Below are 12,368 nucleotides of genomic sequence, written 5' to 3' on the forward strand. Positions count from 1 at the left end.
GGAAGGAACACACTTTTTTTTTTTTGATGGTTTATCGGTTTATCTTCATTAAATCCATGTGCAGCCGTTCCATCAATCAGTCCACACCATCAGACTTTCTAACCAGCAGCTCAGCTAATCAACTGGCATCATGCTGTCAACAGCTTAATTATCTGTGGGGAGTTTGTCGACTCTTTGAGCTGCAAACACGTCGGGAGGAAACCAGCTCAAGAGATTTTATCGAGCCGCGGTCGTACTCTGAAAGGATGGAGGGAGGGATTCTGGATCGTGTGGATGGATTTGTGGGACGAGTCAGCCACTAGGTGTTCAGTCCTCGGCATTACAAGACAGCAGGAATCCCAGCAGCTTTAATTTGTTTAAATGAGTCACTGTCTGCCGAGAATAAAATAATCCAAAAGATTATTACTGAAGACGAATGGGTTCCCAAAATGCACAATTTGTTCAGATGTATTTAAATAAATTATCTGTTTGGAAATAACTGATTTACATAAGCATTGGTTTCTTCCAAAGTCATTAGACCTTTAAACCACCATAGGACAATAAATTATTAGCTTGGCTTGTGTTTGCCGTAAAAACGCCTCAATTAACTGGTCTATTTAACTAATAAGTGCTGAAGAAAAATATAAAACTACTCAAGTGAAGAAATTGCAGTTTGAAACTGTCCCACTGCTTACAGTATGTTAAATTAAAACTGTCCAGTGGCCCCTGGTTTGTTTCAAATACCATTAGAGCTTATAGCTAATTGATGTTCAAGCTCAAATCTGTTACATTAAATATATTTTTTGTCATAATTACAAAATATACAGTACAATGGATGTCTGTTAAAGTGGGCTTTAAGCAAAAGCATTCATAAAACAACAAGCTAACAAGGCAAGTAATGAAAATATTTTAGTTAATTCACAACAAAAACATATCTTAAGATATATTCTTCATCTGGGAAAAAATAAAATTAATAAATTTGTAAACAAATGAATTAAATAGAAAAATCATAGTATAAACTAGGAATACAAATGTGACAAATGTGTAGAATTAAATTGTTGAGTTTTTTTAATGTCAGTTTGTTCATATAAAATTAAATAATTATAATTCTGTACAGAGAAAAAAAAAGAAATATCAGCTAACAATTCCTACTTGAATTCCTACTTGGTGAAATAGTTTATTATACGTTTATTATTATTATTATTATTATATTATTATTATTATTATTATTATTGTGTAATAAAGAAGAGTCGACATTTTATAAGCGAACATCTTGTGCCAGATCTTTGAAAAAAAAAAAAAAAAGCGGACGATTTAAATTATTTCTTCTTCCGGTCACAAGACTCGACGCTGGGGGTGACGTCACTCGCTGTGGTTAAAGTCAGCTGATAAAAGTCGACAAAAACAAACTGCTCTGTCATTGTTCAATCCGTGTTTGTTCCACAATGAGGACCCTTTTCCTGGTTGTGTTCGCGGCGTTAGTGCTGACCAACGATGCCCTGGTCAGGTGAGAAAACGAAAACATTTTAAAACATTTATTCTCATGTTGAGATAATTTATTTATTTAACGGTTTAAATTAGCGCCGCTGAACAGCTTTGCTGCTGGCTGCTCTTGAACGCAGCTTAACTCAATGTTAAAGACTTAAAAGCTATGCTAAAGCTAAACGTAACTGTTTTTTAATTGTTTTAATTAGCTGACGCCACATTTCTGCTTCCATTCAGGCTGCTAACTTTAGCCCGTAAGCTTGTGTCGTCTTTCCAGTTCATGTGATCTCGTCGTTGCAAACAGCTGATCTTGTGATATGTAGCTTAAGTTGTTAGCCTCCTCCTGCTAACGCCCTACAGCTCACAGCTGCAACACTTGGGGGAATTATTACGTAAATTATTAATTAAACCTGTGTCGCAGGAATCCAGGACAAGCAAAAACTAAATGGAAGACGACCACCGTTAATGCATCTGTGCTTTTATGGTGTTTACATATGAAAATTAGCTCGATTCTGGCGATTCTGGTGATGCACCTGTTTCCATTTACATGTTTATCAACCATGAAAGTTATGTCATGTGAGCAGCAGATGTTTAATTTGACAGTGGATAGTGCAAAAATATGACTATTAGATCACGCACCTGCAAACAGATGCAAAATTAAGACATTGACACCAAACTTTATCTGTAGATTGTATGCAGGAAGATAAAAAAAAAATGTGAAAGAGGGGATTTATAGGCAAATATAACATGGAGGAAGTGTTTGCACAGGCACTAAATAAAACGATGTAGCATCAGATCTGCTGGAAATGGAACAACAGAATGGGAAGAAGATGAAATAAAATGAGCAAACATGTTGAAAGATAATGGTTAAAGAGATTTATTACAATAATCGGAGAGAAACCAGCAAATAAAGAGTTAGACAAGGTTTACACCATCACCACCATACTTCTGATTGATGGTCATGTCAGAATGAAGCTGTTTATTCTAGGGAAACAAGGAGGAGAGGTTCATTCATGCCTCTACCTGCTTCTCTTCAGCTCACACAGAACCAGTTCAACCTAAAGGAAACAACTCTACACTTTACAGTTGTTTATATTTGGTAAAAACACAAACTGCATCGGTAAAAAAAAAGGCCTGAGTGAATAAGTGTCTGCTTTTCTTTAGTTGGCAGCGTGACTAGTGTGTCACAGACTTTTTATGGACATGATATCACATATATTTAACGTTATATAGGTCAGGCCCTGGACCTTGTGACAGGTCGACAGGTTTCACTCGTTGTTCCTGTTCTTATTTGAAGACGCGGGCGCCTGTTTTTACAGCTAGGATCAACATGTGACTTGTCCAGACATGATTTTTTTTTTTTTTTTTTATAACAGACAGACGTAATTCAGAGCAGATTCTAAATACCTGTAGCTTTTACTGGGCTTGGTGGAGTTGGCAGGAAGGAGGTAGAGTCAGGTGACCACGTTACATGCTCACACCATATAGAAATGATTTATTTTTTTCTCGTTGCACCCAGGAAACAGTTTCACATTCGATGGGTTAGTAAAGCTTTCGCTCGGCCCATAGAAACTTGTGTGGTTGCATTCGTCCTTTCAGTTCCCACGTGCGCCCGCACTGTGGTCTGTTTTGTTCTCTGAGCCGTTATTTCACCATGTACCCGTTCATTGTTTGCAACACGACTCCTACATCAGGGGCCGTCCGAGTTCCTCCGGAGACATTGTTGACTCGACTCCAGCCGTCTCTATACCGCGCGCTAAAAATAAATACTCGAGTATCGATTGAACCAGTTCGTGTTTGGCTTTGGGTGATGCTTGCGTGTGTGTGGGGGGGGGTCATTCTGCAATGGTGTGCAAAAAAACTGCACCATGACGATAAGGAAGTCACAAGTGGGTCAGGTGTTATCTGGGGCCGTGGACTCGAATGACAAATGTTATCAGTTCATTTTATGTGTTCCTTGAAAACTTTTAAGGGTTGTGAAGAAATTAGGTGTGGTGCACATTCAGTTATATTTCATCCTCATGACTAAACACCTTCCCTCTGAACACTTACTGCTTAACTAACTGTCTTCGTTTCGCCCCCCGTCCAGAATTCCCTTAAAGAAATTCCGTTCCATCAGACGTACGCTGACCGACTCGGGGAAAGGCGTCGAGGAGCTCCTGGCCGACCAACACTCCCTCAAGTACAACTTCGGCTTCCCCTCCAGCAACGGACCCACTCCAGAAACCCTGAAGAACTACCTTGACGTAAGCGCCCCCCCCTCTGCAAACCACTGACCCGGGAACCTTTAAGTCTTTAAAGCACCGTTTAGAAGCTAAAAGCCACAACAAAAGCTCTCCTGTGGCGCTGCCTTGACCTTTTTTTTTTTTTTCTGCAAATCTTCTCAGCTACTAAATGGAAAGTAAGACTTTGTCTGTCGGAACCAGTAACAACCACCTCCCACCGCAAATGGGAAGTAAGGTTTCAAAACTGTGAGTCAGCCTCAGCCTCTTGATCCTCAGCTGACTGCAGGTTAATGTTCAGTCAGCGTTTTATGGATTGTTAAAACATTAAATCGATTGGTCAAATGCATCTAAAAACCCGTCTTACATTACGAAAGGAGGAGCGAAGACGATAAATATGTCCACACCAGAAGTTGCGGGCGGCTCGAGCTGCTCTGGTTTCATAAATACGAGTAATCTCTCCAACAATCTCAGGCTCGCTCGGCCGCGCAGATAGTTTTGTTTTCGGTTTGGTTAAATATTGGAGATGACTTTACATTATTCAACAGCTGCACACGCGCTATGATAACAATCGTAGGCATTTGAACAAAAAGCCTCGATATAGATGTGGTTTTATGTTACGACTGTTGTTGGGCGGCTTAGTTTTTAATAACAATAATAATAATAAACTTATAAATGTACATTTCAAGCATTTTGCACCACACGCGTTGCATGAAATTACACAAAGATGAACCATCTTTAATTCCCTCTTTAAAAAGATTCACATTTTGCATGTTGTTATTTACCTTTTAAAGGATTCTTGTGCATTGTAGATATATTTTAAATTGCTTTAAATGCCACAAAATGAATGAATTTCACCCTCCATTGGTTTGGATTATCTTAAGTCTGCAAACAGCTGTGCACAAAGTTAAAATAAAGGTGCTAAATTAAATGTTTTTTCTCAGTCTGGTTTAGATTCTAACATGACAAACAAACTGTACATGTTAAAATCATTTTCATTCATATAAGGACAAATATTCCTGGTTTATGTTGTTTTTCCTGCTGGTTTTCCCGTCATATATTCACACATTAAACTCTATTTTTTTGTACTTTAGAAAGTTAAAACTTTGACCTGCGCGCTGGACAAATAAACCAAGTCTCAGTCACCGCAGAATAAATCACTCAGAAAAAAGAGGAAGGTCTGGATGACTCGACAAATAATTTACTAAGCAATGATCTTGAGTGTCCTTCAGTCATGTGAAGCAGAAGTGGTTTACTTCACGTCCTGAATCATTTCCTCATTCAGACCGAGGCAGCTGATTTATTGACGTGACTCTGCAACTATTTGACTGTAACTCGGCTGGAATCTGAGAGCAGCGGTCTCACAATAAGACCTTGTGGTGGCCCCTTGTTTACACTCGGTGTGAGATTATTCCTTTTCTGTTTATTCTGTTCTTTCCGAGCAGGCCCAGTATTATGGCGAGATCAGCCTGGGAACGCCTCCGCAAACCTTCACCGTGGTGTTCGACACAGGTTCCTCCAACCTGTGGGTTCCTTCCGTTCACTGCTCCTTGTTAGACATCGCGTGCTGTGAGTATTTTTAAAAAAAACACATCCACTCTGAAACGTCTCCTCGGTCATGACTTCGATCGCAACTTTATTTTAAGAGTATCAGATTCCTTTCGTCACATTTCCCTGTGGGTCAGAACGTTCCTTTGTAGCGTTTCACGGGCTTCTGACAGTAACTTTGTGGGAGTTTTGGCAGAACGGGTCAAACTGTGTCAGGTTTGAAGGTCTCCATGTTTTTCAGGTTAAAATGGCCGCTCCTGTAACCTTGAGTTAAGCCACAATATTGAAGTTCGCTTGAAGCTGATGTTTGCGCATAGACTGTATATAAATATGGACAACACATCCCTGCTTCCTCTCATTAGCCAAACTGATGCTATTTTCCTGGGGATAAGGGCAGCGCCATCTTGTGGCTTTGGATCCCGAGTCTGATCAGTACAGTTAGAGGGCGGAGCTAAACTATAGATGCCCCGCCCACACTTCCTCCAGACTCGCTCATTTTTTTTTTCGTTTAAATAACAACTCGCTCTGCTTTTAACTTAGTAACCAGTTACAAAGAAATGTTGGACTATAAACTGTACTTGTTTTTTTTTTAAATTTATTTATTTATTTTTTTACGACTCACGGTCCCACGGGGACTGCTTTACCAAGTGGTTGGCATGGCAACCGGTGGTCGCCATTATGTCACATCCTGTTTCTACAGCATCAAATAACGAAAACTAAACTTTTTTTTCCCATTTTTAAATTTACACTTGAACATCCAACATTATATTAACTATTTAAAACAGGGTTGTCAAACATAAGGCCATGCAGATGTGTCCAGAAATTAGTTTTTGGCTGATTTATGACAATATTGTGTATTGAAAGTGGGGAAAAAAGTTGACATCTTCACTAACCTTTTGTCCTGTTTCCCTCCCTCACAGTGCTTCATCACAAATATAATTCCGCTAAATCCAGCACGTACGTGAAGAACGGCACTGCCTTCGCCATCCAGTATGGAAGTGGCAGTTTGTCCGGTTACCTGAGTCAGGACACGTGCACCGTAAGCTCGTCTCCATCCGGTCACCGTTCAGTATCTCGTCCTTTTAGTGTGAAATGATTTAACCTTTTTATTTCCATTTTCCTGCTCCCCTCAGATCGGAGACATCCAGGTGGAGAAGCAGCTGTTTGGCGAGGCCATCAAGCAGCCCGGCGTGGCCTTCATCGCCGCCAAGTTCGACGGGATCCTCGGCATGGCCTACCCCCGCATCTCTGTGGACGGCGTCGCTCCCGTGTTCGACAACATCATGAGCCAGAAGAAGGTGGAGAAGAACGAGTTCTCCTTCTACCTCAACAGGTGAGATCATAGAGAAGTTCTTGAAGCGGTGGTGCAGATCATCATAATCTATTTATATGTGATAATATATTTAAGTTGCCTCATACTTGTGTTAAATCAAATGAATTCAGTAACATTCAAAAAGTTTTATTGTCACGTATCATTAACTAAACAAAAGTAGGGCTGAATTTCAAAATAAAAGACATTAAATAAAATGGGAAAATTGTGCAAATGAATTAAAGGTTCAAAAGCTTCGACTGTTTCACATCTTGACTCTGAACTATTTTACATCCCACACTCACCACTTTGAATTTGACGAAACTCTATGGAGATAAAAAAAAATAACTGTATAAAATACTGTAAAAATTACCTAGAGGATAAAAATAAATAAAATTCAATTAAAAGCCAGATTAAAAATGTAAAAAAAATAATAAAAATACATTAAAATTATTTAAAAGAGCAAAGGATAAAAAATCAATTAATAACCAGACTTAGAAAATAAAAATTAAGTTAAATTCAGTTAAATGTCTAAAAGACTAAAAAATATAAAATGATAAAATAAAACAAATTAACTAAAAGCTACACTAAGAAGATAAAATAATAAAGAGAAATAAGTAAAATTCTGTTAAAAGTCACACTAAATAAGAGAAATTTTCATATTTATTAGAACATTGTTGCCTTTGTTTCCTTATTTTGCTAAACTGACGTTGTTGTCTTGTTTACATTGTTCTACTTCTGTGTTTGTTACATTATTCCTTATTTTGCACTAATGACCTTTTTCTGAAGCAGTTGTTTGCAGTAAAAGGGGAATTATTTAATTTTTATACTGTTAAATTGTTGTATATTGTAATTAAAGGAAACAGGTTTATTTGACTGAACACGTTTCCTGTGTTTTATCATAATCAAGTAACTAAAGGCAAAATTCCAAAGATATTCAACGAAAGTCTCAGCGATACCAGCCCTGTATTTACCTGGTATCTGACCGATACCAAAATTCCCAGTATCGCTCACCCCCAGCAGTAAATAGATGTAGAGGTAAAAGTCCCCACTTTAATTCTGCAGACTTATTTACGTTCTACATATGTAAAGTTAAGTTTTAATAAGAAAAATTTAAGAAGGACGGAGAATAAACTACAAGTGCAGCGCTTCCTAAGATTGTTACTGGTGATGGAGACGTGTGCAGCTCATGCTGAACCAAGAGCTACGGGGTTAAGTTTCTGTAATCTGAGTAAATATTATTCCTGCCTTATGCTCATATTTGCACAACATGCACTAGATTAAGTGCTGTTTTCTACGAGTTTCACTCTGTTAAAATTAAAGGGGCGTTAAAGTTTTGACCTAAAAACAAATAAATTCAGATTCCGATCATTTTAAAAATGTTTGTATCGGCTCCGTTAACGTTAAAATCCCCCGTTACGTTTGTCTTTCCTCACCAGGAACCCAGACACTGAACCCGGCGGCGAGCTGCTCCTGGGAGGAACCGACCCCAAGTACTACACCGGGGACTTCCACTACGTCAACATCAGCCGTCAGGCCTACTGGCAGGTCCACATGGACGGGTGAGCGGCGACACACAACCACACTCACGTCTGGTGGAGCTGTTTTTTTTCCCCGTGTGGCTCATGAGGGTTTTTATTCCGTGGGCAGGATGGCGATCGGCAGCCAGCTGGGTCTGTGTAAGGGCGGCTGTGAGGCCATCGTGGACACCGGGACGTCCCTGATCACCGGACCCTCGGCGGAGGTCAAGGCCCTGCAGAAAGCCATCGGAGCCCTGCCACTCATCCAGGGGGAGGTGAGAGGAAGAGACAACCTGACCCTCACAGGAAATGAGCTTTTAATGAGCTGAACTTAAAGAAGATTTATCAGCTAATAAAATCTGGCACCGTTTATTTCTCAGATATGTGCAGTTCATATATCAAATCAATCAATCAGTCGGACTTTATTTGTATAGAACTCCTCAACAATCTCCAGCACAGACACACAACTTAACAATATATTAAAAAGTCTAAAAGTCGATAATCCCAATTTATGGCTATAAAAAGTCTTAAATACGAGAATATTTTGCATCGCAGGTCTTAAATTAGTCAAGTTTAAATCTTTATGTCATTCACCCTGTTCATTCAGTTAGTTCCACGTAGTTCTTTATAAAATAGAATTAGTAAGACGATGAGTGAGACCTGGAAGTGTCTTAAATTTAAAATTAACCTATAATGGTCTTAAAAAAGTCTTAAAAAGTCTTAAATTTTTAGCCATAATGGTCTTAAAAAAGTCTTAATGTAACCCATAATGGTTTTAAAAAAGTCTTAAAGTTGTAAATTTAATCCATAATGGTTTTAAAAAGTCTTCATTTTAACACATAATAATCTTTAAAAAAGTCTTAAATTTAACCCATAATGGTCATTAAAACAAGGGCAAGAACTGTGGAAACACCAGAGGATGATAAAACCAACTACAGCAAGATAAATAAAAACTCCAAATTAACAGAAATAGACATAAGAGCAGAAAGTTAAAAAATCAGACTAAAAAGTCATAACAGATTAAAAAAATGCCAACTACTGAAACAGTATAAGAGATCAGTTTTTAAAATAGTCAATAAATAAAGAGATTAAGAGTTAAGATTCAATTAAAAGCTGAATTTACTGATATTTAAAAATATCAACGGTGTCTGCAGCCCTCAGGGACCGTACTGATAAAAGACTTTACAGAACTCCTTAGACGTTAATCCGTCTGCTAATGTTCATCATTTTTCACGAGTAAAATGAAAATATTTTGTCCCAGATTGTTTCTGTCCAACTAAAACAACCTGTTTGTGTTTCAGTACATGGTGAGCTGTGATAAAGTCCCGACGCTTCCCACCATCACCTTCAACATCGGAGGACAGACCTACTCTCTGACCGGGGAGCAGTACATCCTCAAGGTGAGACCTGAGACCGTTACCTGCAGGGGGCGACGGAGAGCCGCTCTCCACCGCTGCAAAACAACACAACACAACACAACACAACACTGGGACTGTGTGCGTTGCGTCATTTAAAAACCCAAACAAGTGCAGCTTTTGTTTCGTTTGGCAAAGCACCAGGATGAGGCCGAGGCTTTTCTCGTCTGCGATTACAGAGTTTGTTTTCCTGGATATGTGCAGTAAATATGTCACAGAATTCAGTCTCAGAGCTAAAAGGAAAATGAAATATGCATTAAATTATAATTGAAGAGCAATACATATATATTTTTAATGAAATCTGCATCAAATTATCATTTAAGAACAATACATTTATGCGTTTTTATATATATATTATATCGAGTCAAACATTCGCTTTTATAAAACTTTTGTTTTAGTTTGAAGCTTTTTCTCAGTTTTAAATCTTTTTATTTTAATTTTGTTAAAGGTTGTTTTCCTATAGATGAGCAGTAAATATATCAAAGACTTCACAGACTCTTACAGACGTCGTTTTCTTTTTAATCGACTAAAAGTTGAATGATATCTTTTATCCTTTTTTATGATTTAAAATTCAAAACCTGCTCGTCTTTTATATAAATTTAAAAATAAAACTCGTAAGTTTGCTGCTTTTTATCAGTTTTAAACAGTTTCAAGTTGAATATCTTTTGGTTTTTAAGTTGCTAACGTTCAGAAATAAGTTTTTGCTTTTAACTGATTGAACTTTATTTAACTTATCTAGTTCCACCTCTTCTCTATCAGTTATTTAACTTAAATTCTTCCATATTTTACAAAAGTAAAACACTTTCTACTTTGTACTTTAGTGATGTAACAAAAATAAACAAAAAAACAGAACAACAGCCGACAAGGTGAGGCAGTAATTCTTAATTTAATGCGATACTTCCTGTTTCAGCCTTTTAATCTCTTACATCTCTAATTTTATTTTTATACATTAGTTTTAAATTTCACCAGGTCTGAGTGTTGCTTTAAACTGATCTGTAACCCATAATTAAACACGATGAAACACAAAACCTCCTCATTTTTCGCGACCTGTGCATTTTAAAATTAAAATTTGCTCTCAAATCTCCGTCTCAATTTCTAAAAAGTCTTTGGATCGTCGGTGGTAGTGAATTATTTGTGATGTTTGTCCATGAGTTTTATTAGTTTTTACGTGAATGTTTCCTACTTCAACACAGTTACTTATAAACAGTAGAACAAGTGCACAGCAAAGATTATCACCTCCATATATTGTTCATAAGACACTGGGATCAAATATCTCAGTTTTACACATTGAGTCGGTTCGTCCCGTCTCTGCTCTTGACTTTATTTGTTTAACTCCTGGTTGTCGTCCTCGTCTCCGTCCCTCAGGTGTCTCAGGCTGGAAAAACCATCTGTCTGAGCGGCTTCATGGGTCTGGACATCCCCGCCCCCGCCGGGCCCCTGTGGATTCTGGGAGATGTGTTCATCGGCCAGTACTACACCGTCTTCGATCGCGAGAACAACCGAGTGGGCTTCGCTAAGACTAAATGAGCAGCACCTCCTCCTCCTCCTCCTCCTCCGCCTCCTCCTCCATCTTTACACTACGCCCGCATGTTCAAGAAGAAACGCAAGAAAAATCCAAGATGCACAAGTTCTCTGTTGCTCTGCAATCAGACCAGATTTAGCAATAGAAGTTTTTTTTTTGTGTAGAGGCTAAATGCACTGATGTTAACCAGTGTGTGTATGTGTGTGTGTTTGTGAGAGAGACATGGATTTGATAGCAGGTGTGATGATGTGAATTGATCAGGGATCAGCTGATTGTGTCGGTACAGTCAAACATCCAAGTGATCTTCTTTTTTCTTTTCTTTTCTTTTTTTTTTTTTTTTATCAGGGATTGTTTTAAAGAGAACTTTTAAATTAGTGTTTTAGGAGGAATTATTTTATCTTCTAACTACTGACAGACGTTAATGTGTTAATGTGATTGGCCTCAATAAAGTGTTTTTAAAAACATCTGTCTGCAGTGACTTCATTTTAGCGTCTGTCTTCAACTTTTAATGGATGAAACTGGATGAGACCAGATTCCAGTTTCTCCATGTAAACAATGATTCTTCTATATATACCAAAGTAAGCTACGGAGTTCCTCAGGGTTCTGTGCTAGGACCAATATTATTCACATTATACATATGCTTCCCTTAGGAAATATTATTAGAAAACGCAGCATATACGTTGCTACGCAGATGATACCCAGTTATATTTATCCATGAAATTAATCAGCTGGTTGAACTCGGTAAAGACATAAAAGCTTTGATGACCTGTAATTTTCTCCTCTTTAACTCAGATAAAACAGAACTCATTGTATTTGGAGACTCATTATCTGATCACATGGTTTCATTGGATGCGTTACCTTGGCCTCCAGTGCTGCTGTAAAAACCTTTGGAGTCACGTTTGACCAGTTTATCCGGTTTTGTGAGTCTACGTGCTTCCTCTTCTACAGTTTAAATGTTAAATATTGAAGTTAACACCAGCAGGAAGTTGGATTTTAAATTAAAAAGTGAGCGGTTCAGACTCCTCATGCTAAGCTAACCTTAGCTTTTAATTTAACCTTTTTATTTCATCTCACCAAGTCTCTGGTTTTGGGGGCGGGGCTTATAGAAGTGATGGACAGAAGTGTAACCTTCTACTCCTCCTCCTCCTCCCCTCTTCCCCTTTTCTTCCTTTCTTGCCTATTATTGTTCTCTTTCTTCACCTACTCCTTCTTCACCTTTTCATCCTTGCTTTCTTACTCCTATTTCCTCCTATTTCGGAAATATCCTTTGTTCTTGTCCTTTTTTTCTCTTTTGACTCCTCCTTTAGCATCTCCTCTTCTTCCTCCTTTCTTCTACTCCTCCCTTTCCTTCTCCCCCGTGTCTTCTCC

The 12,368-nt window shown here is 38.3% G+C and overlaps 1 protein-coding gene across 1 annotated transcript; it reads left to right on the forward strand.

Moving 5' to 3' along the window:
* Positions 1-1,323: 1,323 nt before the first annotated feature.
* On the forward strand, positions 1,324-11,464 carry ctsd (cathepsin D). Its single transcript, XM_047581309.1, has 9 exons — positions 1,324-1,486; positions 3,554-3,710; positions 5,132-5,255; positions 6,155-6,273; positions 6,368-6,567; positions 7,983-8,105; positions 8,194-8,338; positions 9,365-9,463; positions 10,844-11,464. The coding sequence occupies exons 1-9, from the start codon at positions 1,425-1,427 to the stop codon at positions 11,003-11,005; spliced, it is 1,191 nt and encodes a 396-aa protein (XP_047437265.1). The 5' UTR covers positions 1,324-1,424; the 3' UTR covers positions 11,006-11,464.
* Positions 11,465-12,368: the final 904 nt, after the last annotated feature.

The sequence above is a fragment of the Mugil cephalus genome, chromosome 3 (assembly GCF_022458985.1).
Source record: "Mugil cephalus isolate CIBA_MC_2020 chromosome 3, CIBA_Mcephalus_1.1, whole genome shotgun sequence".
NCBI classification, from domain to species: Eukaryota; Metazoa; Chordata; class Actinopteri; order Mugiliformes; family Mugilidae; genus Mugil; species Mugil cephalus.

Bases quoted from the DNA above. Each gene is read 5' to 3' on its own strand.
- ctsd (XM_047581309.1), top strand. From the start codon at position 1,425: ATGAGGACCCTTTTCCTGGTTGTGTTCGCGGCGTTAGTGCTGACCAAC. The intron at 1,487-3,553 runs GTGAGAAAACGA...CCCCCCGTCCAG, and splicing joins ACCAACGATGCCCTGGTCAG to AATTCCCTTAAAGAAATTCC. The intron at 8,106-8,193 runs GTGAGCGGCGAC...TTCCGTGGGCAG, and splicing joins TGGCAGGTCCACATGGACGG to GATGGCGATCGGCAGCCAGC.